The 24,938-nt window shown below is 47.0% G+C and overlaps 2 protein-coding genes across 3 annotated transcripts in view; one reads left to right on the top strand and one right to left on the bottom strand.

Moving 5' to 3' along the window:
* Window positions 1-24,938, top strand: part of LOC148532444 (uncharacterized) — a 301,272-nt gene that overhangs the window by 197,320 nt on the left and 79,014 nt on the right. The gene's annotated exons all lie outside the window — the stretch shown is intronic.
* LOC148532446 (uncharacterized) lies at window positions 1,180-24,831 on the bottom strand. 2 transcript variants are annotated; one of them, XM_088467822.1, is made up of 6 exons: window positions 24,746-24,831; window positions 21,778-21,967; window positions 20,539-20,616; window positions 20,276-20,373; window positions 19,810-20,119; window positions 1,180-4,257 (listed from the first exon to the last, which is right to left on the bottom strand). In XM_088467822.1, the coding sequence occupies exons 3-6, from the start codon at window positions 20,570-20,572 to the stop codon at window positions 3,356-3,358; spliced, it is 1,344 nt and encodes a 447-aa protein (XP_088323948.1). In that variant the 5' UTR covers window positions 20,573-20,616; window positions 21,778-21,967; window positions 24,746-24,831; the 3' UTR covers window positions 1,180-3,355. The 2 variants fall into 2 exon arrangements, with proteins under 2 accessions (XP_088323948.1, XP_088323949.1); XM_088467823.1 differs by having other exon boundaries at window positions 1,180-4,254.

The following is a 24,938-nucleotide window of genomic DNA, read 5'->3' as shown; positions in this document are numbered from 1 at the left end:
CTCCCCAAAACAGGCAAAAACATTTTTCATTGAATTGCAAGAAATTGATAAAAAGTGAATGTTTTTATTTATGTTCAGTAACCACCACCATGAAATACTTTGTGGTTTGTGCGTCACCATAAATCCACCATCCCAAAGCAGCAAACAGCTGGATTCTACCCATAAGTTTCCATAATAAAATCTTTCAGAAACGATAATGTATTTTATCTTCTCTGTGTATGACTGATATACATAAAATGTATCCCCTATATAACAATGACGTGGTCTGTTATTACTGCAGAGAGTGGTGCCGATATCTAATAGTATAATAATGTATTTTATCTTCTCTGTGTATGACTGATATACATAAAATGTATCCCCTATATAACAATGACGTGGTCTGTTATTACTGCAGAGAGTGGTGCCGATATCTAATAGTATAATAATGTATTTATCTTCTCTGTGTATGACTGATATACATAAAATGTATCCCCTATATAACAATGACGTGGTCTGTTATTACTGCAGAGAGTGGGGCTAATATCTAATAGAATAATAATGTATTTATCTTCTCTGTGTATGACTGATATTCATAAAATGTATCCCCTATATAACAATGACGTGGTCTGTTATTACTGCAGAGAGTGGTGCTGATATCTAATAGTATAATAATGTATTTATCTTCTCCGTGTATGACTGATATACATAAAATGTATCCCCTATATAACAACGACGTGGTCTGTTATTACTGCAGAGAGTGGTGCTGATATATAATAGTATAATAATGTATTTATCTTCTCTGTGTATGACTGATATACATAAAATGTATCCCCTATATAACAACAACGTGGTCTGTTATTACTGCAGAGAGTGGTGCTGATATCTAATAGTATAATAATGTATTTATCTTCTCTGTGTATGACTAATATACATAAAATGTATCCCCTATATAACAATGACGTGGTCTGTTATTACTGCAGAGAGTGGTGCTGATATCTAATAGTATAATAATGTATTTATCTTCTCTGTGTATGACTGATATACATAAAATGTATCCCCTATATAACAATGACGTGGTCTGTTATTACTGCAGAGAGTGGTGCTGATATCTAATAGTATAATAATGTATTTATCTTCTCTGTGTATGACTGATATACATAAAATGTATCCCCTATATAACAACGACGTGGTCTGTTATTACTGCAGAGAGTGGTGCTGATATCTAATAGAATAAAGACAATACTATAAGTGTCACTCGAGTGATCTATTCCAGTCTTATATTAATGACACATGGAGGATTAGGAAAGATTAGATCTGATAGGTGATGCCTGAGGAGTTATACAGCAGCTATACATAGATGGGGGGTCATCCTCTAATAAGATATAACACATTATACAAATCTAAAAACAATAATTAATTCACATGTGGCTTAATAAAGATGCATTATAAATGAAATGTACAGTATTTAATATGAAAATATTAATGATAGAAATTACAAACATAATACATATAGATCATATAAAACACAGGTCACTGATATTCAGGCTAATTCTGATTACAAATAAGTGGGCACCAATAATAGTAAATAGAGAACCAGATATTAATGGTAACGTCACAAGCTAATAGGTGATGGAAAGAAGTTTGGTGCATCCGGGTAATGGCCAGTTGGCAGATAGTTATATTACCAGGTTGCTGTGACAGAAGTCCGTCCAGTCTTTAGCAGGAAAGCTCGCAGTGGGTGATGGTTGGCCGGTGTAATCGCTGGATGTCCCAACATTCCTGCTTTCAGTCCTGGTCCAGATAAGGAAGGACAAGTGGCCCAACCGTGTCCAGTGGATAAAGTTACTAACGCATTTCGGTGTGGAATTAGACCCACAACCTCATCAGAAGCGTGTATTATACAGTATAATATGGCTGCCTTATATACCCAAGGAGCACATCAAACAAGCATCAGGAGGGGAACCATAATTAGTCATGTGATATGTAAGACCAATAAATATATTACATAGAAAACAATCAGTATCTAATGTATAATCAGCAAATGAGTTTGTAAAAACAATATAAACCCTAAGAATAAAAAGGTCCATTTACCAATTAATGCAGCACAGCAGCCGGGCCCAAGTCCGTGTCACATGATGTATTCAACAGCACATGATCGGAACAAACCAATCATGTTAATCTCTGCAGAGTTCCAGAATGAACTAGAGAGGGAGTCTGGATAATCAGATCCACCCGGTCATGTGATATAAACACACACACATGACTGGAATGGACCAATCAAGGAGATATCTGTAGAAAAACCAGCAAGAGGCTTGGATGATTTGTTCCACCCAGTCACATGGTAAACCGCAATCACATGACCGGTTACACCAGTAACAGTGAGTAAGAGTTGTCATGGGGAAGATATAGAAATACAGGTCTCCAGGAACATAGCATGTGTACAATGTCACATGATGGAGCTGACCAATTCCAATTATCACATGTTATATATATCATAGCGATTCTCCTAAGTTATAACACCATAAGGTATAAATTACATACATGATATAGTAAAGATAACGGATTTGTGATCTGTATAGCGGCAGCATCACCGGGATCAAGATCACGTTATAAACACATTATAATATCATATTGCATAGTTATAAGGTTGATAATATTAGTAATAACGTGCGATAGTGTCCACTAGTGAGTCACATGATATGATCACACCCACGCGCCCAATTACACTAATGAGGGCAGATAGATAGATATCTATCTAAGCAAATTAATATTTGTCCTAGGTCACTATTGGAGACTTATTCTGCAAATACTTAGAATATGAAGAGCTTAGATTTAGGCATAATGAGAACCACATGGAAAGTATCACGGTATATTCTGATACTGGAATCATACTTATATAAATATATATAATTTCCTGCGTGTATTAATATTAGATAGTATACATTTTAATGCATCTTTACCAAGCCCTATATTATTTATTGTTGTTGAGATTTCTTTAGCGCTGCACGTTCCTCCTCTTTTTATATTAATGACACATACCAATTATCTGTGGATGAAGAACTTAAAATGCTGTGTGACTGGAGTGTTACTAAAACCATGTTTTGTATTAGTTCATAGAAAAACTTTTTTCATGTGTGACATCTGATGTGTAACAAGGTTCGTTTTACGTGTAAAACATTTCCCACACTCAGAACATGGAAATGACTTCACAACTGTGTGACTTCTCTGATGAATAACAAGATCTGATTTATATGTAAAACATTTCTCACACTCAGAACATGGAAATGGTTTCTCATCTGTGTGACTTCTCTGATGCACAACAAGATTTGATTTCTGTGTAAAACATTTACTGCACTCAGAACATGGAAATGGTTTCTCACCTGTGTGTGTGACGTCTCTGATGCACAACAAGATATGATTTCCGTGTAAAATATTTCCCACACTCAGAACATGGAAATGGTTTCTCACCTGTATGACTTCTCTGATGTGTAACAAGAACAGATTTCTGTGTAAAACATTCCCCACATACAGAGCATGGAAACAGTTTCTCACCTGTGTGACTTTTCTGATGAATAACAAGATCTGATTTATATGTAAAACATTTCTCACACTTAGAACATGGAAATGGCCTCTCACCTGTGTGACTTCTCTGATGCACAACAAGATATGATTTCCGTGTAAAATATTTCCCACATTCAGAACATGGAAATGGTTTCTCACCTGTGTGACTTCGCTGATGTGCAACAAGATATGATTTCTGTGTAAAACATTTCCCACACTCAGAGCATGGAAATGGTTTCTCACCTGTGTGACTTCTCTGATGTGTAACAAGATGTGATTTCAGTTTAAAATATTTCCCACATTCAGAACATGGAAATGGCCTCTCACCTGTGTGACATCTCTGATGTGTAACAAGATTTGATTTCTGTGTAAAACATTTACTACACTCAGAGCATGGAAATGGTTTATCACCTGTGTGACGTCTCTGATGAAAAACAAGATCTAATTTATATGTAAAACATTTCCCACACACAGAACAGGGAAATATTTTATCAGGTGTATGAGCTGCACTATGTGTAACAAAAGCTGAGGTATCAGGAGAACATTGGTCACAATTAGAGGGATCAGATGATATAGCTGCACTGTGAGGTACTGGATGTATATTTAGCATAACGGGATTATCTCCTGGAGATTCCCGTGTAATGTTATCTTCTATTTTAATATCTGTAGACAAGATGAGATCTCCCTCCAAGTCATTCCTGCTTGTGCGTCCATCTGCTGGAAATACAATAACTATTATTATTATTATTATTCAGAGTTCTTCATAAAGCTCACACATTTCACAGCGCCTTACAGAGAATATTTGTCCAATAGGCTTACAATCTATATTCACAACCATATCTACTAGCACACACAATATGCTTTATTTGGGTCAGAGGTCAAACTCCACTCATCACTTTAATTTTCTACCAAACTCATGAACTTAGTGCTGTGAGGCAGCAATCCTAACCCCACTACACCACCATGTTATAAATGAAGAGGTTTAGCTGTTTAATTTTATGTATAATTTGCATATACAAACAGTGACCACATTATTACATTAACAAATGAACCAACAAGAAACAAGACTCTCATTGAACAGATAAAATGACACAAGCACATTATCTGCACAAGTCATAGATCCAGCCACAAGGACAATCTCAACCAGTGATGTTGGTGAACCACAATATCCATCTAGACCACCCTCACACATAAACAGGGGAAACTTGTGGGATAATTACTAACAGCTGCGTCCACACTACACAAAGTTCTCCAGGTGGATACATAAATAGCAAAAACAGCCTCTATATGGTCCTCTGGTCATCCTCAGGGAGAGAAGCCCCACCAGAGTCATGCTACTAAACTAGGGTAATGATACACTGTATTTAATTGCTCAGAGGGAGGAAGAGCGATAGGACAGAGCTACACAGAATGATGATGGAACACAGAGGGGGAGGCAGCAGGACAGGGTAGGGAATGTCCAAGGGCAGAACGGGGGAGGCAGCAGGACAGGGTAGAGGAACGGCACAGAGCGGGGGAGGCAGCAGGACACAGTAGGGGAATAGAGCAGGGCACAGAGGCAGCAGGACAGGGTAGGGGAATAGAGCAGGGCACAGAGGCAGCAGGATAGGGTAGGGGAATAGAGCAGGGCACAGGGCAGGGGAGGCAGCAGGACATGGTAGGGGAACGGCACAGAGTGGGGGAGGCAGGACAGGGTAGGGGGAACGGCACAGAGCGGGGGAGGCAGCAGGACACAGTAGGGGAATAGAGCAGGGCACAGATGCAGCAGGACAGGGTAGGGGGAATAGAGCAGGGCACAGAGCGGGAGAGGCAGCAGGACGGGGTAGGGGAATAGAGAAGGGCACGGAGAGGGGGAGGCAGCAGGACAGGCTATGGGAACGGAGCAGTACGCAGAGTAAGGGAGGCAGCAGGACAAGGTAGGAGAACGGCAGAGGGCACAGAGTAGGGGAGGCAGCAGGACGGGTAGGGGAATGGCACAGAGCGAGGGAGGCAGCAGTACAGGATAGGGACTGTCCAAGGGCAGAGTGGGGGAGGCAGCAGGACACAGCAGAGGAAAGGCACAGAGCAGGGGAGGCAGCAGGACAGGGTAGGGGAATGCCCAAGGGTACAGAGCGGAGGAGGCGGAAGGACAGGGTAGGGAATGTCCAAGGGCAGAGCGAGGGAGGCAGCAGGACACAGTAGAGGAAAGGCACAAAGCAGAGGAGGCAGCAGGAGAGGGGAATGGCACATAGTAGGGGAATGCCCAAGGGTACAGAGCGGGGGAGGCAGGACAGGGTAGCGGAATGCGCAAGCGTACAGAGCGGGGGAGGCAGCAGGACAGGGTAAGGTAATGCCCAAGTGAACAGAGTGGGGGAGGCAGCAGGACAGGGTAAGGTAATGCCCAAGTGTATAGAGAGCGAGGGAGGCAGCAGGACAGGGTAGGGAATGTCCAAGGGCAGAGCGGGGGGGCCGCAGGACAGGGTAGGGAATGTCCAAGGGCAGAGTGGGATAGGCAACAGGACACAGTAGGGGAATGACACGGAGCAGGAGAGGCAGCAGGACAGGGTAGGGGAACGGCACAAAGGCAGTAGGACAGGCTAGGGGAATGGCGCAGGGCACAGAGTGGGAGATGCAGCAGGACAGGTTAGGGGGAATAGAGCAGGGCACAGAGCAGGGGAGGCAGAAGAACAGGGTAGGGGAATGGTGCAGGGCACAGAGCAGGGGAGGCCGAAAGACAGGGTAGGGGAATGGCACAGAGCGGTGGAGGAAGCAGGACAGGGTAGGGGAATGGCATAGAGCGGGGGAGGAAGCAGGACAGGGGAGGGGAATGGCATAGAGCGGGGGAGGAAGCAGGACAGGGTAGGGGAATGGCATAGAGCGGGGGAGAGAGCAGGACAGGATAGGGGAATGGTGCAGGACACAGATAAGTAACAGCAAAAAGAGGAAGACAGCAGGATACAGAGACAGGTCAGCAGATAAAGTGTAACAGTACAGAGCATCTAGGCACAGAAAGTGAAGAAGGAACTGTGCAATTACGGGTGTGTGGTTGTATCTGTGTGTGTGATGGGTAGTACACAGTATACTGACAATCACATAATATTCAAAAAACATAGTGGGTGCTGTCACATGTGGTAGTGCACAAGCCAGAATCATGGCTGTTATATGGGGTTTCATCAAATTGACCAGTGATTTATTTAGTATAGCTACATCCTTTGCACTGATGTATGAGATACACCAGAGAGTGTGGGGAGGAGACTGGTCAGATCTCTGGGCTGGTAACACACAGTGACATGATGTGAGGGGAGAGCAGGAGTATAATAGGGGCTGATGGCTCCTGATGTATGAGATACACCAGAGAGTGTGGGGAGGAGACTGGTCAGATCTCTGGGCTGGTAACAGACAGTGACATGATGTGAGGAGGAGACCAGGAGTATAATAGGGGCTGATAGCTCCTGATGTATGTTACACCAGAGAGTGTGGGGAGGAGACTGGACAGATCTCTGGGCTGGTAACACACAGTGACATGATGAGGGGGAGAGCAGGAGTACAATAGGGGATGATGGCTCCTGATGTATGAGATACACCAGAGAGTGTGGGGAGGAGACTGGTCAGATCTCTGGCCGGGTAACACACAGTGACATGATGTGAGGGGGAGAGCAGGAGTATAATAAGGACTGATGGGTCCTGATGTATGAGATACACCAGAGAGTGTGGGTAGGAGACTGGTCAGATCTCTGGGCTGGTAACACACAGTGACATGATGTGATGGGGAGAGCAGGAGTATAATAGGGGCTGATGGCTCCTGATGTATGAGATACACCAGAGAGTGTGGGGAGGAGACTGGTCAGATCTCTGGGCTGGTAACACACAGTGACATGATGTGATGGGGAGAGCAGGAGTATAATAGGGGCTGATGGCACCTTATGTATGAGATAAACCAGAGAGTGTAGGGAGGAGACTGGTCAGATCTCTGGGTTGGTAACACACAGTGACATGATGTGAGGGGGAGAGCAGGAGTATAATAGGGGCTGATGGCTCCTGATGTATGAGATACACCAGAGAGTGTGGGGAGGAGACTGGTCAGATCTCTGGCCTGGTAACACACAGTGACATGATGTGAGGGGGAGAGCAGGAGTATAATAAGGACAGATGGGTCCTGATGTATGAGATACACCAGAGAGTGTGGGGAGGAGACTGGTCAGATCTCTGGGCTGGTAACAGACAGTGACATGATGTGATGGGGAGAGCAGGAGTATAATAGGGGCTGATGGCTCCTGATGTATGAGATACACCAGAGAGTGTTGGGAGGAGACTGGTCAGATCTCTGGGCTGGTAACACACAGTGACATGATGTGATGGGGAGAGCAGGAGTATAATAGGGGCTGATGGCTCCTTATGTATGAGATAAACCAGAGAGTGTAGGGAGGAGACTGGTCAGATCTCTGGGTTGGTAACACACAGTGACATGATGTGAGGAGGAGAGCAGGAGTATAATAGGGGCTGATGGCTCCTGATGTATGAGATACACCAGAGAGTGTGGGGAGGAGACAGGTCAGATCTCTGGGCTGGTAACAGACAGTGACATGATGTGAGGAGGAGACCAGGAGTAGAATAGGGGCTGATAGCTCCTGGTGTATGTTACACCAGAGAGTGTGGGGAGGAGACCGGTCAGATCTCTGGGCTGGTAACACACAGTGACATGATGTGAGGGGGAGAGGAGGAGTATAATAGGGGCTGATGGCTCCTGATGTATGAGTTACACCAGAGAGTGTGTTGAGGAGACTGGTCAGATCTCTGGGCTGGTAACACACAGTGACGTGATGTGAGGGGGAGAGTAGGAGTATAATAGGGGCTGATGGCTCCTGATGTATGAGATACACCAGAGAGTGTGGGGAGGAGACTGGTCAGATCTCTGGGCAGGTAACACACAGTGACATGATCTGAGGGGGAGAGCAGGAGTATAATAGGGGCTGATGGCTACTGATGTATGAGATACACCAGAGAGTGTGGGGAGGAGACTGGTCAGATCTCTGGGCTGGTAACATACAGTGACATGATGTGAGGGGGAGAGCAGGAGTATAATAGGGGCTGATGGCTCCTGATGTATGAGATACACCAGAGAGTGTGGGGAGGAGTCTGGTCAGATCTCTGAGCTGGTAACACACAGTGACATGATCTGAGGGGGAGAGCAGGAGTATAATAGGGGCTGATGGCTACTGATGTATGAGATACACCAGAGAGTGTGGGGAGGAGACTGGTCAGATCTCTGGGCTGGTAACACACAGTGACATGATGTGAGGAGGAGAGCAGGAGTATAATAGGAGCTGATGGCTCCTGATGTATGAAATACACCAGAGAGTGTGAGGAGACTGGTCAGATCTCTGGGCTGGTAACACACAGTGACATGATGTGAGGGGGAGAGCAGGACTATAATAGAGGCTGTTGGCTCCTGATGTATGAGTTACACCAGAGAGTGTGGGGAGGAGACTGGTCAGGGCTGGTAACACACAGTGACATGATGTGAGGGGGAGAGTAGGAGTATAATAGGGGCTGATGGCTCCTGATGTATGAGATGCACCAGAGAGTGTGAGGAGGAGACTGGTCAGATCTCTGGGCTGGTAACACACAGTGACATGATGTGAGGGGGAGAGCAGGAGTATAATAGGGGCTGATGGCTCCTGATGTATGAGATACACCAGAGAGTGTGGGGAGGAGACTGGTCAGATCTCTGGGCTGGTAACACACAGTGACATGATGTGAGGGGGAGAGCAGGAGTATAATAGGGGCTGATGGCTCCTGATGTATGAGATACACCAGAGAGTGTGGGGAGGAGACTGGTCAGATCTCTAATTAGGAAACACACAGTGACATGATGTGAGGGGGAGAGCAGGACTATAATAGAGGCTGTTGGCTCCTGATGTATGAGATACACCAGAGAGTGTGGGGAGGAGACTGGTCAGATCTCTGGGCTGGTAACACAGTGACATGATGTGAGGAAGAGAGCAGGAGTATAAAAGGGGCTAATGGCTCCTGATGTATGAGATACACCACAGAGTGTGGGGAGGAGACTGGTGAGATCTCTGGGCTGGTAACACACAGTGACATGATGTCAGGAGGAAACCAGGAGTATAATACGGGCTGATGGCTCCTGATGTATGAGTTACACCAGAGAGTGTGGGGAGGAGACTGGTCAGGGCTGGTAACACACAGTGACATGATGTGAGGGGGAGAGTAGGAGTATAATAGGGGCTGATGGCTCCTGATGTATGAGATGCACCAGAGAGTGTGGGGAGGAGACTGGTCAGATATCTGGGCTGGTAACACACAGTGACATAATGTGAGGAGGAGACCAGGAGTATAATAGGGGCTGATAGCTCCTGATGTATGAGATACACCAGAGAGTGTGGGGAGGAGACTGATCAGATCTCTGGGCTGGTAACACACAGTGACATGATGTGAGGGGGAGAGCAGGAGTATAATAGGGGCTGATGGCTCCTGATGTATGAGATACACCAGAGAGTGTGGGGAGGAGACTGGTCAGATCTCTAATTAGGAAACACACAGTGACATGATGTGAGGGGGAGAGCAGGACTATAATAGAGGCTGATGGCTCCTGATGTAAGAGTTACACCAGAGAGTGTGGGGAGGAGACTGGTCAGGGCTGGTAACACACAGTGACATGATGTGAGGGGGAGAGTAGGAGTATAATAGGGGCTGATGGCTCCTGATGTATGAGATGCACCATAGAGTGTGGGGAGGAGACTGGTCAGATCTCTAATTAGGAAACACACAGTGACATGATGTGAGTGGGAGAGCAGGACTATAATAGAGGCTGATGGCTCCAGAAATATGAGAAACACCAGAGAGTGTGAGGAGGAGACTGGTCAGATCTCTGGGCTGGTAACACACAGTGACATGATGTGATGGGGGAGAGCAGGAGTATAATAGTGACTGATGGCTCCTGATGTATGAGGTACACCAGAAAGTGCATGGAGACTGGTCAGTTCTCTGGGCTGGTAACACACAGTGACATGTGAGGGGGAAAGCAGGAATATAATAGGGGCTGATGGCTCCTGATGTATGAGATACACCAGAGAGTGTGGGGCGGAGACTGGTCAGATCTCTGGGCTGGTAACACACAGTGACATGATGTGAGGGGGAGAGCAGGAGTATAATAGGGGCTGATGGCTCCTGATGTATGAGATACACCAGAGAGTGTGGGGAGGAGACTGGTCAGATCTCTAAGTAGGAAACACACAGTGACATGATGTGAGGGGGAGAGCAGGACTATAATAGAGGCTGATGGCTCCTGATGTATGAGATACACCAGAGAGTGTGAGGAGGAGACTGGTCAGATCTCCGGGCTGGTAACACACAGTGACATGATGTGATGGGGAGAGCAGGAGTATAATAGGGACTGATGGCTCCTGATGTATGAGGTACACCAGAAAGTTCGTGGAGACTAGTCAGTTCTCTGGGCTGGTAACACACAGTGACATGATGTGAGGGGGAGAGTAGGAGTATAATAGGGGCTGATGGCTCCTGATGTATGAGATACACCATAGAGTGTGGGGAGGAGTCTGGTCAGATCTCTTGGCTGGTATCACACAGTGACATGATCTGAGGGGGAGAGTAGCAGTATAATAGGGGCTGATGGCTACTGATGTATGAGATACACCAGAGAGTGTGGGAGGAGACTGGTCAGATCTCTGGGCTGGTAACACACAGTGACATGATGTGATGGGGAGAGCAGGAGTATAATAGGGACTGATGGCTCCTGATGTATGAGGTACACCAGAAAGTGCGTGGAGACTGGTCAGTTCTCTGGGCTGGTAACACACAGTGACATGATGTGAGGGGGAGAGCAGGAGTATAATAGGAGCTGATGGCTCCTGATGTATGAGATACACCAGAGAGTGTGGGGAGGAGTCTGGTCAGATCTCTGGGCTGGTATCACACAGTGACATGATCTGAGGGGGAGAGTAGGAGTATAATAGGGGCTGATGGCTACTGATGTATGAGATACACCAGAGAGTGTGGGGAGGAGACTGGTCAGATCTCTGGGCTGGTAACACAGTGACATGATGTGAGGGAGAGAGCAGGAGTATAATAGGGGCTAATGGCTCCTGATGTATGAGATAAACCACAGAGTGTGGGGAGGAGACTGGTCAGATCTCTGGGCTGGTAACACACAGTGACAGGATGTGAGGAGGAGACCAGGAGTATAATAGGGGCTGATGGCTCCTGATGTATGAGTTACACCAGAGAGTGTGGGGAGGAGACTGGTCAGGGCTGGTAACACACAGTGACATGATGTGAGGGGGAGAGTAGGAGTATAATACGGGCTGATGGCTCCTGATGTATGAGATGCACCAGAGAGTGTGGGGAGGAGACTGGTCAGATCTCTGGGCTGGTAACACACAGTGACATGATGTGAGGAGGAGACCAGGAGTATAGTAGGGGCTGATAGCTCCTGATGTATGAGATACACCAGAGAGTGTGGGGAGGAGACTGGTCAGATCTCTAATTAGGAAACACACAGTGACATGATGTGAGGGGGAGAGCAGGACTATAATAGAGGCTGTTGGCTCCTGATGTATGAGATACACCAGAGAGTGTGGGGAGGAGACTGGTCAGATCTCTGGGCTGGTAACACAGTGACATGATGTGAGGAAGAGAGCAGGAGTATAAAAGGGGCTAATGGCTCCTGATGTATGAGATACACCACAGAGTGTGGGGAGGAGACTGGTGAGATCTCTGGGCTGGTAACACACAGTGACATGATGTGAGGAGGAAACCAGGAGTATAATACGGGCTGATGGCTCCTGATGTATGAGTTACACCAGAGAGTGTGGGGAGGAGACTGGTCAGGGCTGGTAACACACAGTGACATGATGTGAGGGGGAGAGTAGGAGTATAATAGGGGCTGATGGCTCCTGATGTATGAGATGCACCAGAGAGTGTGGGGAGGAGACTGGTCAGATATCTGGGCTGGTAACACACAGTGACATAATGTGAGGAGGAGACCAGGAGTATAATAGGGGCTGATAGCTCCTGATGTATGAGATACACCAGAGAGTGTGGGGAGGAGACTGATCAGATCTCTGGGCTGGTAACACACAGTGACATGATGTGAGGGGGAGAGCAGGAGTATAATAGGGGCTGATGGCTCCTGATGTATGAGATACACCAGAGAGTGTGGGGAGGAGACTGGTCAGATCTCTAATTAGGAAACACACAGTGACATGATGTGAGGGGGAGAGCAGGACTATAATAGAGGCTGATGGCTCCTGATGTAAGAGTTACACCAGAGAGTGTGGGGAGGAGACTGGTCAGGGCTGGTAACACACAGTGACATGATGTGAGGGGGAGAGTAGGAGTATAATAGGGGCTGATGGCTCCTGATGTATGAGATGCACCATAGAGTGTGGGGAGGAGACTGGTCAGATCTCTAATTAGGAAACACACAGTGACATGATGTGAGTGGGAGAGCAGGACTATAATAGAGGCTGATGGCTCCAGAAATATGAGAAACACCAGAGAGTGTGAGGAGGAGACTGGTCAGATCTCTGGGCTGGTAACACACAGTGACATGATGTGATGGGGGAGAGCAGGAGTATAATAGTGACTGATGGCTCCTGATGTATGAGGTACACCAGAAAGTGCATGGAGACTGGTCAGTTCTCTGGGCTGGTAACACACAGTGACATGTGAGGGGGAAAGCAGGAATATAATAGGGGCTGATGGCTCCTGATGTATGAGATACACCAGAGAGTGTGGGGCGGAGACTGGTCAGATCTCTGGGCTGGTAACACACAGTGACATGATGTGAGGGGGAGAGCAGGAGTATAATAGGGGCTGATGGCTCCTGATGTATGAGATACACCAGAGAGTGTGGGGAGGAGACTGGTCAGATCTCTAAGTAGGAAACACACAGTGACATGATGTGAGGGGGAGAGCAGGACTATAATAGAGGCTGATGGCTCCTGATGTATGAGATACACCAGAGAGTGTGAGGAGGAGACTGGTCAGATCTCCGGGCTGGTAACACACAGTGACATGATGTGATGGGGAGAGCAGGAGTATAATAGGGACTGATGGCTCCTGATGTATGAGGTACACCAGAAAGTTCGTGGAGACTAGTCAGTTCTCTGGGCTGGTAACACACAGTGACATGATGTGAGGGGGAGAGTAGGAGTATAATAGGGGCTGATGGCTCCTGATGTATGAGATACACCATAGAGTGTGGGGAGGAGTCTGGTCAGATCTCTTGGCTGGTATCACACAGTGACATGATCTGAGGGGGAGAGTAGCAGTATAATAGGGGCTGATGGCTACTGATGTATGAGATACACCAGAGAGTGTGGGAGGAGACTGGTCAGATCTCTGGGCTGGTAACACACAGTGACATGATGTGATGGGGAGAGCAGGAGTATAATAGGGACTGATGGCTCCTGATGTATGAGGTACACCAGAAAGTGCGTGGAGACTGGTCAGTTCTCTGGGCTGGTAACACACAGTGACATGATGTGAGGGGGAGAGCAGGAGTATAATAGGAGCTGATGGCTCCTGATGTATGAGATACACCAGAGAGTGTGGGGAGGAGTCTGGTCAGATCTCTGGGCTGGTATCACACAGTGACATGATCTGAGGGGGAGAGTAGGAGTATAATAGGGGCTGATGGCTACTGATGTATGAGATACACCAGAGAGTGTGGGGAGGAGACTGGTCAGATCTCTGGGCTGGTAACACAGTGACATGATGTGAGGGAGAGAGCAGGAGTATAATAGGGGCTAATGGCTCCTGATGTATGAGATAAACCACAGAGTGTGGGGAGGAGACTGGTCAGATCTCTGGGCTGGTAACACACAGTGACAGGATGTGAGGAGGAGACCAGGAGTATAATAGGGGCTGATGGCTCCTGATGTATGAGTTACACCAGAGAGTGTGGGGAGGAGACTGGTCAGGGCTGGTAACACACAGTGACATGATGTGAGGGGGAGAGTAGGAGTATAATACGGGCTGATGGCTCCTGATGTATGAGATGCACCAGAGAGTGTGGGGAGGAGACTGGTCAGATCTCTGGGCTGGTAACACACAGTGACATGATGTGAGGAGGAGACCAGGAGTATAGTAGGGGCTGATAGCTCCTGATGTATGAGATACACCAGAGAGTGTGGGGAGGAGACTGGTCAGATCTCTAATTAGGAAACACACAGTGACATGATGTGAGGGGGAGAGCAGGACTATAATAGAGGCTGTTGGCTCCTGATGTATGAGTTACACCAGAGAGTGTGGGGAGGAGACTGGTCAGGGCTGGTAACACACAGTGACATGATGTGAGGGGGAGAGTAGGAGTATAATAGGGGCTGATGGCTCCTGATGTATGAGATGCACCAGAGAGTGTGGGGAGGAGACTGGTCAGATCTCTGGGCTGGTAACACACAGTGACATGATGTGAGGAGGAGACCAGGAGTATAATAGGGGCTGCTGGCTCCTGATGTATGAGATACACCAGAGAGTGTGGGGAGGAGACTGGTCAGATCTCTGGGATGGTAACACACAGTGACATGATGTGAGGGGGAGAGCAGGAGTATAATAGGGGCTGATGGCTCCTGATGTATGAGATACACCAGAGAGTGTGGGGAGGAGACTGGTCAGATCTCTAGTTAGGAAACACACAGTGACATGATGTCAGGGGGAGAGCAGGACTATAATAGAGGCTGATGGCTCCTGATGTATGAGTTACACCAGAGAGTGTGGGGAGGAGACTGGTCAGGGCTGGTAACACACAGTGACAAGATGTGAGGGGGAGAGTAGGAGTATAATAGGGGCTGATGGCTCCTGATGTATGAGATGCACCAGAGAGTGTGGGGAGGAGACTGGTCAGATCTCTAATTAGGAAACACACAGTGACATGATGTGAGGGGGAGAGCAGGACTATAATAGAGGCTGATGGCTCCTGAAATATGAGAAACACCAGAGAGTGTGAGGAGGAGACTGGTCAGATCTCTGGGCTGGTAACACACAGTGACATGATGTGATGGGGGAGAGCAGGAGTATAATAGTGACTGATGGCTCCTGATGTATGAGGTACACCTGAAAGTGCGTGGAGACTGGTCAGTTCTCTGGGCTGGTAACACACAGTGACATGTGAGGGGGAAAGCAGGAATATAATAGGGGCTGATGGCTCCTGATGTATGAGATACACCAGAGAGTGTGGGGAGGAGACTGGTCAGATCTCTAAGTAGGAAACACACAGTGACATGATGTGAGGGGGAGAGCAGGACTATAATAGAGGCTGATGGCTCCTGATGTATGAGATACACCAGAGAGTGTGAGGAGGAGACTGGTCAGATCTCTGGGCTGGTAACACACAGTGACATGATCTGAGGGGGAGAGTAGCAGTATAATAGGGGCTGATGGCTACTGATGTATGAGATACACCAGAGAGTGTGGGGAGGAGACTGGTCAGATCTCTGGGCTGGTAACACAGTGACATGATGTGAGGAAGAGAGCAGGAGTATAAAAGGGGATAATGGCTCCTGATGTATGAGATACACCACAGAGTGTGGGGAGGAGACTGGTCAGATCTCTGGGCTGGTAACACACAGTGACATGATGTGAGGAGGAAACCAGGAGTATAATACGGGCTGATGGCTCCTGATGTATGAGTTACACCAGAGAGTGTGGGGAGGAGACTGGTCAGGGCTGGTAACACACAGTGACATGATGTGAGGGGGAGAGTAGGAGTATAATAGGGGCTGATGGCTCCTGATGTATGAGATGCACCAGAGAGTGTGGGGAGGAGACTGGTCAGATCTCTGGGCTGGTAACACACAGTGACATGATGTGAGGAGGAGACCAGGAGTATAATAGGGGCTGATAGCTCCTGATGTATGAGATACACCAGAGAGTGTGGGGAGGAGACTGATCAGATCTCTAATTAGGAAACACACAGTGACATGATGTGAGGGGGAGAGCAGGACTATAATAGAGGCTGATGGCTCCTGATGTAAGAGTTACACCAGAGAGTGTGAGGAGGAGACTGGTCAGATCTCTGGGCTGGTAACACACAGTGACATGATGTGATGGGGGAGAGCAGGAGTATAATAGTGACTGATGGCTCCTGATGTATGAGGTACACCAGAAAGTGCGTGGAGACTGGTCAGTTCTCTGGGCTGGTAACACACAGTGACATGTGAGGGGGAAAGCAGGAATATAATAGGGGCTGCTGGCTCCTGATGTATGAGATACACCAGAGAGTGTGGGGAGGAGACTGGTCAGATCTCTGGGCTGGTAACACACAGTGACATGATGTGAGGGGGAGAGCAGGAGTATAATAGGGGCTGATGGCTCCTGATGTATGAGATACACCAGAGAGTGTGGGGAGGAAACTGGTCAGATCTCTAAGTAGGAAACACACAGTGACATGATGTGAGGGGGAGAGCAGGACTATAATAGAGGCTGATGGCTCCTGATGTATGAGATACACCAGAGAGTGTGAGGAGGAGACTGGTCAGATCTCTGGGCTGGTAACACACAGTGACATGATCTGAGGGGGAGAGTAGCAGTATAATAGGGGCTGATGGCTACTGATGTATGAGATACACCAGAGAGTGTGGGGAGGAGACTGGTCAGATCTCTGGGCTGGTAACACAGTGACATGATGTGAGGAAGAGAGCAGGAGTATAAAAGGGGATAATGGCTCCTGATGTATGAGATACACCACAGAGTGTGGGGAGGAGACTGGTCAGATCTCTGGGCTGGTAACACACAGTGACATGATGTGAGGAGGAAACCAGGAGTATAATACGGGCTGATGGCTCCTGATGTATGAGTTACACCAGAGAGTGTGGGGAGGAGGCTGGTCAGGGCTGGTAACACACAGTGACATGATGTGAGGGGGAGAGTAGGAGTATAATAGGGGCTGATGGCTCCTGATGTATGAGATGCACCAGAGAGTGTGGGGAGGAGACTGGTCAGATCTCTGGGCTGGTAACACACAGTGACATGATGTGAGGAGGAGACCAGGAGTATAATAGGGGCTGATAGCTCCTGATGTATGAGATACACCAGAGAGTGTGGGGAGGAGACTGATCAGATCTCTAATTAGGAAACACACAGTGACATGATGTGAGGGGGATAGCAGGACTATAATAGAGGCTGATGGCTCCTGATGTAAGAGTTACACCAGAGAGTGTGAGGAGGAGACTGGTCAGATCTCTGGGCTGGTAACACACAGTGACATGTGAGGGGGAAAGCAGGAATATAATAGGGGCTGCTGGCTCCTGATGTATGAGATACACCAGAGAGTGTGGGGAGGAGACTGGTCAGATCTCTGGGCTGGTAACACACAGTGACATGATGTGAGGGGGAGAGCAGGAGTATAATAGGGGCTGATGGCTCCTGATGTATGAGATACACCAGAGAGTGTGGGGAGGAGACTGGTCAGATCTCTGGGCTGTTAACACACAGTGACATGATGTGATGGGGAGAGCAGGAGTATAATAGTGACTGATGGCTCCTGATGTATGAGGTACACCAGAAAGTGCGTGGAGACTGGTCAGTTCTCTGGGCTGGTAACACACAGTGACATGATGTGAGGGGGAGAGCAGGAGTATAATAGGAGCTGATGGCTCCTGATGTATGAAATACACCAGAGAGTGTGAGGAGGAGACTGGTCAGATCTCTGGGCTGGTAACACAGTGACATGATGTGAGGGAGAGAGCAGGAGTATAATAGGGGCTAATGGCTCCTGATGTATGAGATACACCACAGAGTGTGGGGAGGAGACTGGTCAGATCTCTGGGCTGGTAACACACAGTGACATGATGTGAGGAGGAGACCAGGAGTATAATACGGGCTGATGGCTCCTGATGTATGAGTTACACCAGAGAGTGTGGGGAGGAGACTGGTCAGGGCTGGTAACACACAGTGACATGATGTGAGGGGGAGAGTAGGAGTATAATAGGAGCTGATGGCTCCTGATGTATGAAATACACCAGAGAGTGTGAGGAGGAGACTGGTCAGATCTCTGGGCTGGTAACACAGTGACATGATGTGAGGGAGAGAGCAGGAGTATAATAGGGGCTAATGGCTCCTGATGTATGAGATACACCACAGAGTGTGGGGAGGAGACTGGTCAGATCTCTGGGCTGGTAACACACAGTGACATGATGTGAGGAGGAAACCAGGAGTATAAAACGGGCTGATGGCTCCTGATGTATGAGTTACACCAGAGAATGTGGGGAGGAGACTGGTCAGGGCTGGTAACACACAGTGACATGATGTGAGGGGGAGAGTAGGAGTATAATAGGGGCTGATGGCTCCTGATGTATGAGATGCACCAGAGAGTGTGGGGAGGAGACTGGTCAGATCTCTGGGCTGGTAACACACAGTGACATGATGTGAGGAGGAGACCAGGAGTATAATAGGGGCTGATAGCTCCTGATGTATGAGATACACCAGAGAGTGTGGGGAGGAGACTGGTCAGATCTCTGGGCTGGTAACACACAGTGACATGATGTGAGGGGGAGAGCAGGAGTATAATAGGGGCTGATGGCTCCTGATGTATGAGATACACCAGAGAGTGTGGGGAGGAGACTGGTCAGATCTCTAATTAGGAAACACACAGTGACATGATGTGAGGGGGAGAGCAGGACTATAATAGAGGCTGATGGCTCCTGAAATATGAGAAACACCAGAGAGTGTGAGGAGGAGACTGGTCAGATCTCTGGGCTGGTAACACACAGTGACATGATGTGATGGGGGAGAGCAGGAGTATAATAGGGACTGATGGCTCCTGATGTATGAGGTACACCAGAAAGTGCGTGGAGACTGGTCATTTCTCTGGGCTGGTAACACACAGTGACATGTGAGGGGGAAAGCAGGAATATAATAGGGGCTGATGGCTCCTGATGTATGAGATACACCAGAGAGTGTGGGGAGGAGACTGGTCAGATCTCTGGGCTGGTAACACACAGTGACATGATGTGAGGGGGAGAGCAGGACTATAATAGAGGCTGATGGCTCCTGACGTATGAGATACACCAGAGAGTGTGAGGAGGAGACTGGTCAGATATCTGGGCTGGTAACACACAGTGACATGATGTGAGGGGGAGAGTAGGAGTTTAAGAGGGGCAGATGAGTCCTGACTTCCCCTCTTGGCAGACACATTTAATGCCTTAGTTTGTACTGAAAAAAGATGGTGTAGGATAAGAGATTGTTGTAGTGACTGAATGAGGAGAATTTGTGACTTTTTTTCAGTAATAAGTGTTTATTACTCACCTGTGCAGATATCTGTAGGGATTTCCTCCTCCTTACACTGCTGATCACCCCTCACATACGTCTCTTCTTCTCCCTCTATATCTTCTGCCTTCATATCAGTCACATACATCTCTTGTTCTCCCTCTATATCTTCTGCCTTTATATCAGTCACATATGTCTCTTCTTCTCCCTCTATATCTTCTGACTTCATATCAGTCACATACGTCTCTTCTTCTCCCTCTATATCTTCTGCCTTTATATCACTTACATAAGTGTCTTCTTCTTCTTCTTCTTCTATATTTTCAACCTTTATAAATGCCAGACCTTCATCCTAAATAACCCATAACACAAAAAAATTATTTAAGTCTGATGTAATTACATGAAATAAAACAATAGAATATCAGTGTATAAGACACACACCGCTTCTCTACAGATCATATAGTGATAGTCACTGTTGTATATTGGTGAGACCCTAAATCCCATCTACCTGATGCTCCTGTGGTATCCTGCGATTCTCCTCTGTACAATCCTGTGAATACAGAGGACGAGGACATCTCTCTGGGGTATTTCTGTTACTGGGTCCATCTGTAGGAGACACACAGTAACTGGGTACTAATATATATATATATATATATATATATATATATATATATATACATACACACATACTGTATATGTGATTAATAGATTACATGTATATAAGGAGCCCCCATACCTGCTCTCCAGTACAGAAAACGAGTCTCCTCTTACCCAGTGATGTGAGGGGCCAATAATTCTCCATCATCAAGTCCTTGTACAGAGCCCTGTATTCCTCTATATACTCCCCTCCTGTATGGAGACATAGACAGCGACATCCTGACATCTTATAGGAACCTGACACACACAATGATAGTGTCATCACCCAGACACATCCCCTGTGTTACTGTATAATGTCCCATTCCCAGCAGTCACCTCTCCAGTCATCACCCAGACACATCCCCTGTGTTACTGTATAATGTCCCATTCCCAGCAGTCACCTCTCCAGTCATCACCCAGACACATCCCCTGGTGTTACTGTATAATGTCCCATTCCCAGCAGTCACCACCCAGACACATCCCCTGTGTTACTGTATAATGTCCCATTCCCAGCAGTCACCTCTCCAGTCATCACCCAGAACCATCCCCCGGTGTTACTGTATAATGTCCCATTCCCAGCAGTCACCTCTTCAGTCACCAGACACATCCACTGGTGTTACAGTATAATGTCTCATTCCCAGCAGTCACCTCTCCAGTCATCACCCAGACACATCCCCTGGCGTTACTGTATAATGTCCCATTCCCAGCAGTCACCTCTCCAGTCATCACCCAGACACATCCCCTGGCGTTACTGTATAATGTCCCATTCCTAGCAGTCACCTCTCCAGTCATCACCCAGACACATCCCCCGGTGTTACTGTATAATGTCCCATTCCCAGCAGTCACCTCCCCAGTCATCACCCAGACACATCCCCTGGTGTCACTGTATAATGTCCCATTCCCAGCAGTCACCTCTCCAGTCATCACCCAGACACATCCCCTGGTGTTACTGTATAATGTCCCCTTCCCAGCAGTCACCTCTCCAGTCATCACCCAGACACATCCCCTGGTGTTACTGTATCATGTCCCCTTCCCAGCAGTCACCTCTCCAGTCACCACCCAGACACATCTACTGGTGTTACTGTATAATGTCTCTTTCCCAGCAGTCACCTCTCCAGTCACCACCCAGACACATCCACTGGTGTTACTGTATAATGTCTCATTCCCAGCAGTCACCTCTCCAGTCATCACCCAGACACATCCACTGGTGTTACTGTATAATGTCTCATTCCCAGCAGTCACCTCTCCAGTCATCACCCAGACACATCCCCTGGTGTTACTGTATAATGTCCTATACCCAGCAGTCACCTCTCCAGTCATCACCCAGACACATCCCCTGGTGTTACTGTATAATGTCCCATTCCCAGCAGTCACCTCTCGAGTCAGCAGCTGAGTGATCTTGTTGGTGAGTTCCAGAATCTTCTGGTTATTGTCTCTCATGCATCAGTGAGTGAGGTGGTGGCACCGTGATGGGGCTCTGGGTCCTGCTCAGTCCTCCTGACACACAGGGACGGCTGCTGGGTGTCTGACACTTACTGGATGTCTTCTTCACTACTGTGTAATCCTGTGTGTGCAGAAGCCATCAATAGAAGGCTAAAATTATAATTCACTTATATGGAAGTTTTTAATAGTTAATTGTGCATAACTGATATCACTGTGACATTCCCAGATCCCCTCACCTCCCAAGTCATATCCCTCTATTATTACTATAGATATAAGTGATGTCACTGTGACACTCCCAGACCCTCTCACCTCCCAAGTCATATCCCTCTATTATTACTATAGATATAAGTGATGTCACTGTGACACTCCCAGATCCCCTCACCTCCCAAGTCATATCCCTCTATTATTACTATAGATATAAGTGATGTCACTGTGACACTCCCAGACCCTCTCACCTCCCAAGTCATATCCCTCTATTATTACTATAGATATAAGTGATGTCACTGTGACATTCCCAGATCCCCTCACCTCCCAAGTCATATCCCTCTATTATTACTATAGATATAAGTGATGTCACTGTGACACTCCCAGACCCTCTCACCTCCCAAGTCATATCCCTCTATTATTACTATAGATATAAGTGATGTCACTGTGACATTCCCAGATCCCCTCACCTCCCAAGTCATATCCCTCTATTATTACTATAGATATAAGTGATGTCACTGTGACACTCCCAGACCCTCTCACCTCCCAAGTCATATCCCTCTATTATTACTATAGATATAAGTGATGTCACTGTGACACTCCCAGACCCTCTCACCTTCCCAGTCATGTCCCTGTATTAGTACTATAGATATAAGTGATGTCACTGTGACACTCCCAGATCCCCTCACCTCCCCAGTCATGTCCCTGTATTATTACTATAGATATAAGTGATGTCACTGTGACACTCCCAGACCCTCTCACCTCCCCAGTCATGTCCCTGTATTATTACTATAGATATAAGTGATGTCACTGTGACACTCCCACATCCCCTCCCCTTCCCCAGTCATGTCTCTGTATTATTACTATTGATATAAGTGATGTCATTATGACACTCCCAGACCCTCTCACCTCCCCAGTCATGTCTCTGTATTATTACTATAGATATAAGTGGTCATTATGACACTCCCAGACCCTCTCACCTCCCCAGTTAGCAGGTAGATGATCTACAGGGTGAGATTTAGTATCCTCTCAGTCATCTGAATTCTGTCCTTGTCCATCATCAGTGATCAGTAATTTATACAGTACACATCTAACCCTCACATGACTTCTAGTAACAAGGATCTGACTGCACCCTGCACAGAAATCTAGAAATAAATATAATTATTAGAAGCTATTTCTTACCAGTTATTTATCTAGTGAGCACATATTACACAGCGCTTTACAGGGGATATTTAGTCACATCTGTCTCTGCCCCAGGGGAGCTTACAATCTACATTTCCTACCACATGGACAGCGCACACACACACACAATTTATGAAAGAAGCGAACTAACCTACCAGTGTGGCTTTGGAGAGTGGGAGGAATCCAGATCACCTGGAAGAAACCAATGCAAACAGGGGGAGAACATACAGAATCCACACATACAGCACCTTGGTTTGGAATTAAAGTCACGACCCCAGAGCAGAGTAGAAGTGCTGTCCACTACGCTATAGTGTTGCCTATATAAACATAATAGTACACTGAGTGACCACTAATCCCCTCATTCCCGGAGACATAGTCTTGGTCAGTGTTTCTCAGAAGTCCCTCAGACCCAGCTTCATAGGGCTGCTCAATGACCACCAGACGGCATTGCTGGAGGTCACAAAAATGGTCCTCTCATGGCCAAGAGTCCAGGACCTCCACGACACATACTTGATGCAATTTGCCTAAGGATGCGGACCTGATCAGACACTTGTATTATAGTAAGAACGAAGTCTGCACCACCTGTATTATAGTAACAACTGGGTCTGCACCATCTGTATTATAGTAACAACTGAGTCTGCACCACCTGTATTATAGTAACAACTGGGTCTGCACCATCTGTATTATAGTAACAACTGAGTCTGCACCATCTGTATTATAGTAACAACTGAGTCTGCACCACCTGTATTATAGTAACAACTGGGTCTACACCACCTGTATTATAGTAACAACTGAGTCTGCACCACCTGTATTATAGTAACAACTGAGTCTGCACCACCTGTATTATAGTAACAACTGAGTCTGCACCACCTGTATTATAGTAACAACTGGGTCTGCACCATCTGTATTATAGTAACAACTGAGTCTGCACCACCTGTATTATAGTAACAACGGGGTCTGCACCACCTGTATTATAGTAACAACGGGGTCTGTACCACCTGTATTATAGTAACAACTGAGTCTGCACCACCTGTATTATAGTAACAATGGGGTCTGCACCACCTGTATTATAGTAACAACAGGTTCTGCGCCACTTGTATTATAAGAACAACAAAGTCTGCGCCACCTGTAATATAGTAACAACAGGGTCTGCTCCACCTGTATTATAGTAACAACGAAGTCTGCTCCACCTGTATTATAGTAACAATGGGGTCTGCTCCACCTGTATTATAGTAACAATGGGGCCTGCTCCACCTGTATTATAGTAACAATGGGGCCTGCTCCACCTGTATTATATTAACAACAGGGTCTGCACCACCTGTATTATAGTAATGGGGTCTGCGCCACCTGTATTATAGTAACAACAAAGTCTGCACCACCTGTATTATACAAATAGAAGACTTGAGTGCAACTCTCCTGCACAATGACAATGCAGCACCAGAGTCAGCTCCATCTGTACTACAGTAAAGTAACACAAGAGTCTGCTCAGCCTATAGAATAATAACATAATTACCTCCTGCCAAACACAACAATTGCTGCTTCCTGTATCTGCAGTCGTTGGGAATGATAGAGAGACTGTATGGGCGTGTAACGTCACTTCCGCCCTCACTCCTACGTCACTTCCAGGGAACAAACACTGAAGGGGATCTATAGTCACCCGTTGTTCTTCATGAAGTGATTTGGGCCTCGGGAAAATGGCCGCCGCC

This window comes from Taudactylus pleione, unplaced genomic scaffold (genome assembly GCF_031769625.1).
Source record: "Taudactylus pleione unplaced genomic scaffold, aTauple2 ptg000076l, whole genome shotgun sequence".
Classification (NCBI taxonomy): Eukaryota; Metazoa; Chordata; class Amphibia; order Anura; family Myobatrachidae; genus Taudactylus; species Taudactylus pleione.
The sequence above is the reverse complement of the archived record's forward strand: the minus strand, read 5'-3'. Positions and strand labels throughout refer to the sequence as shown.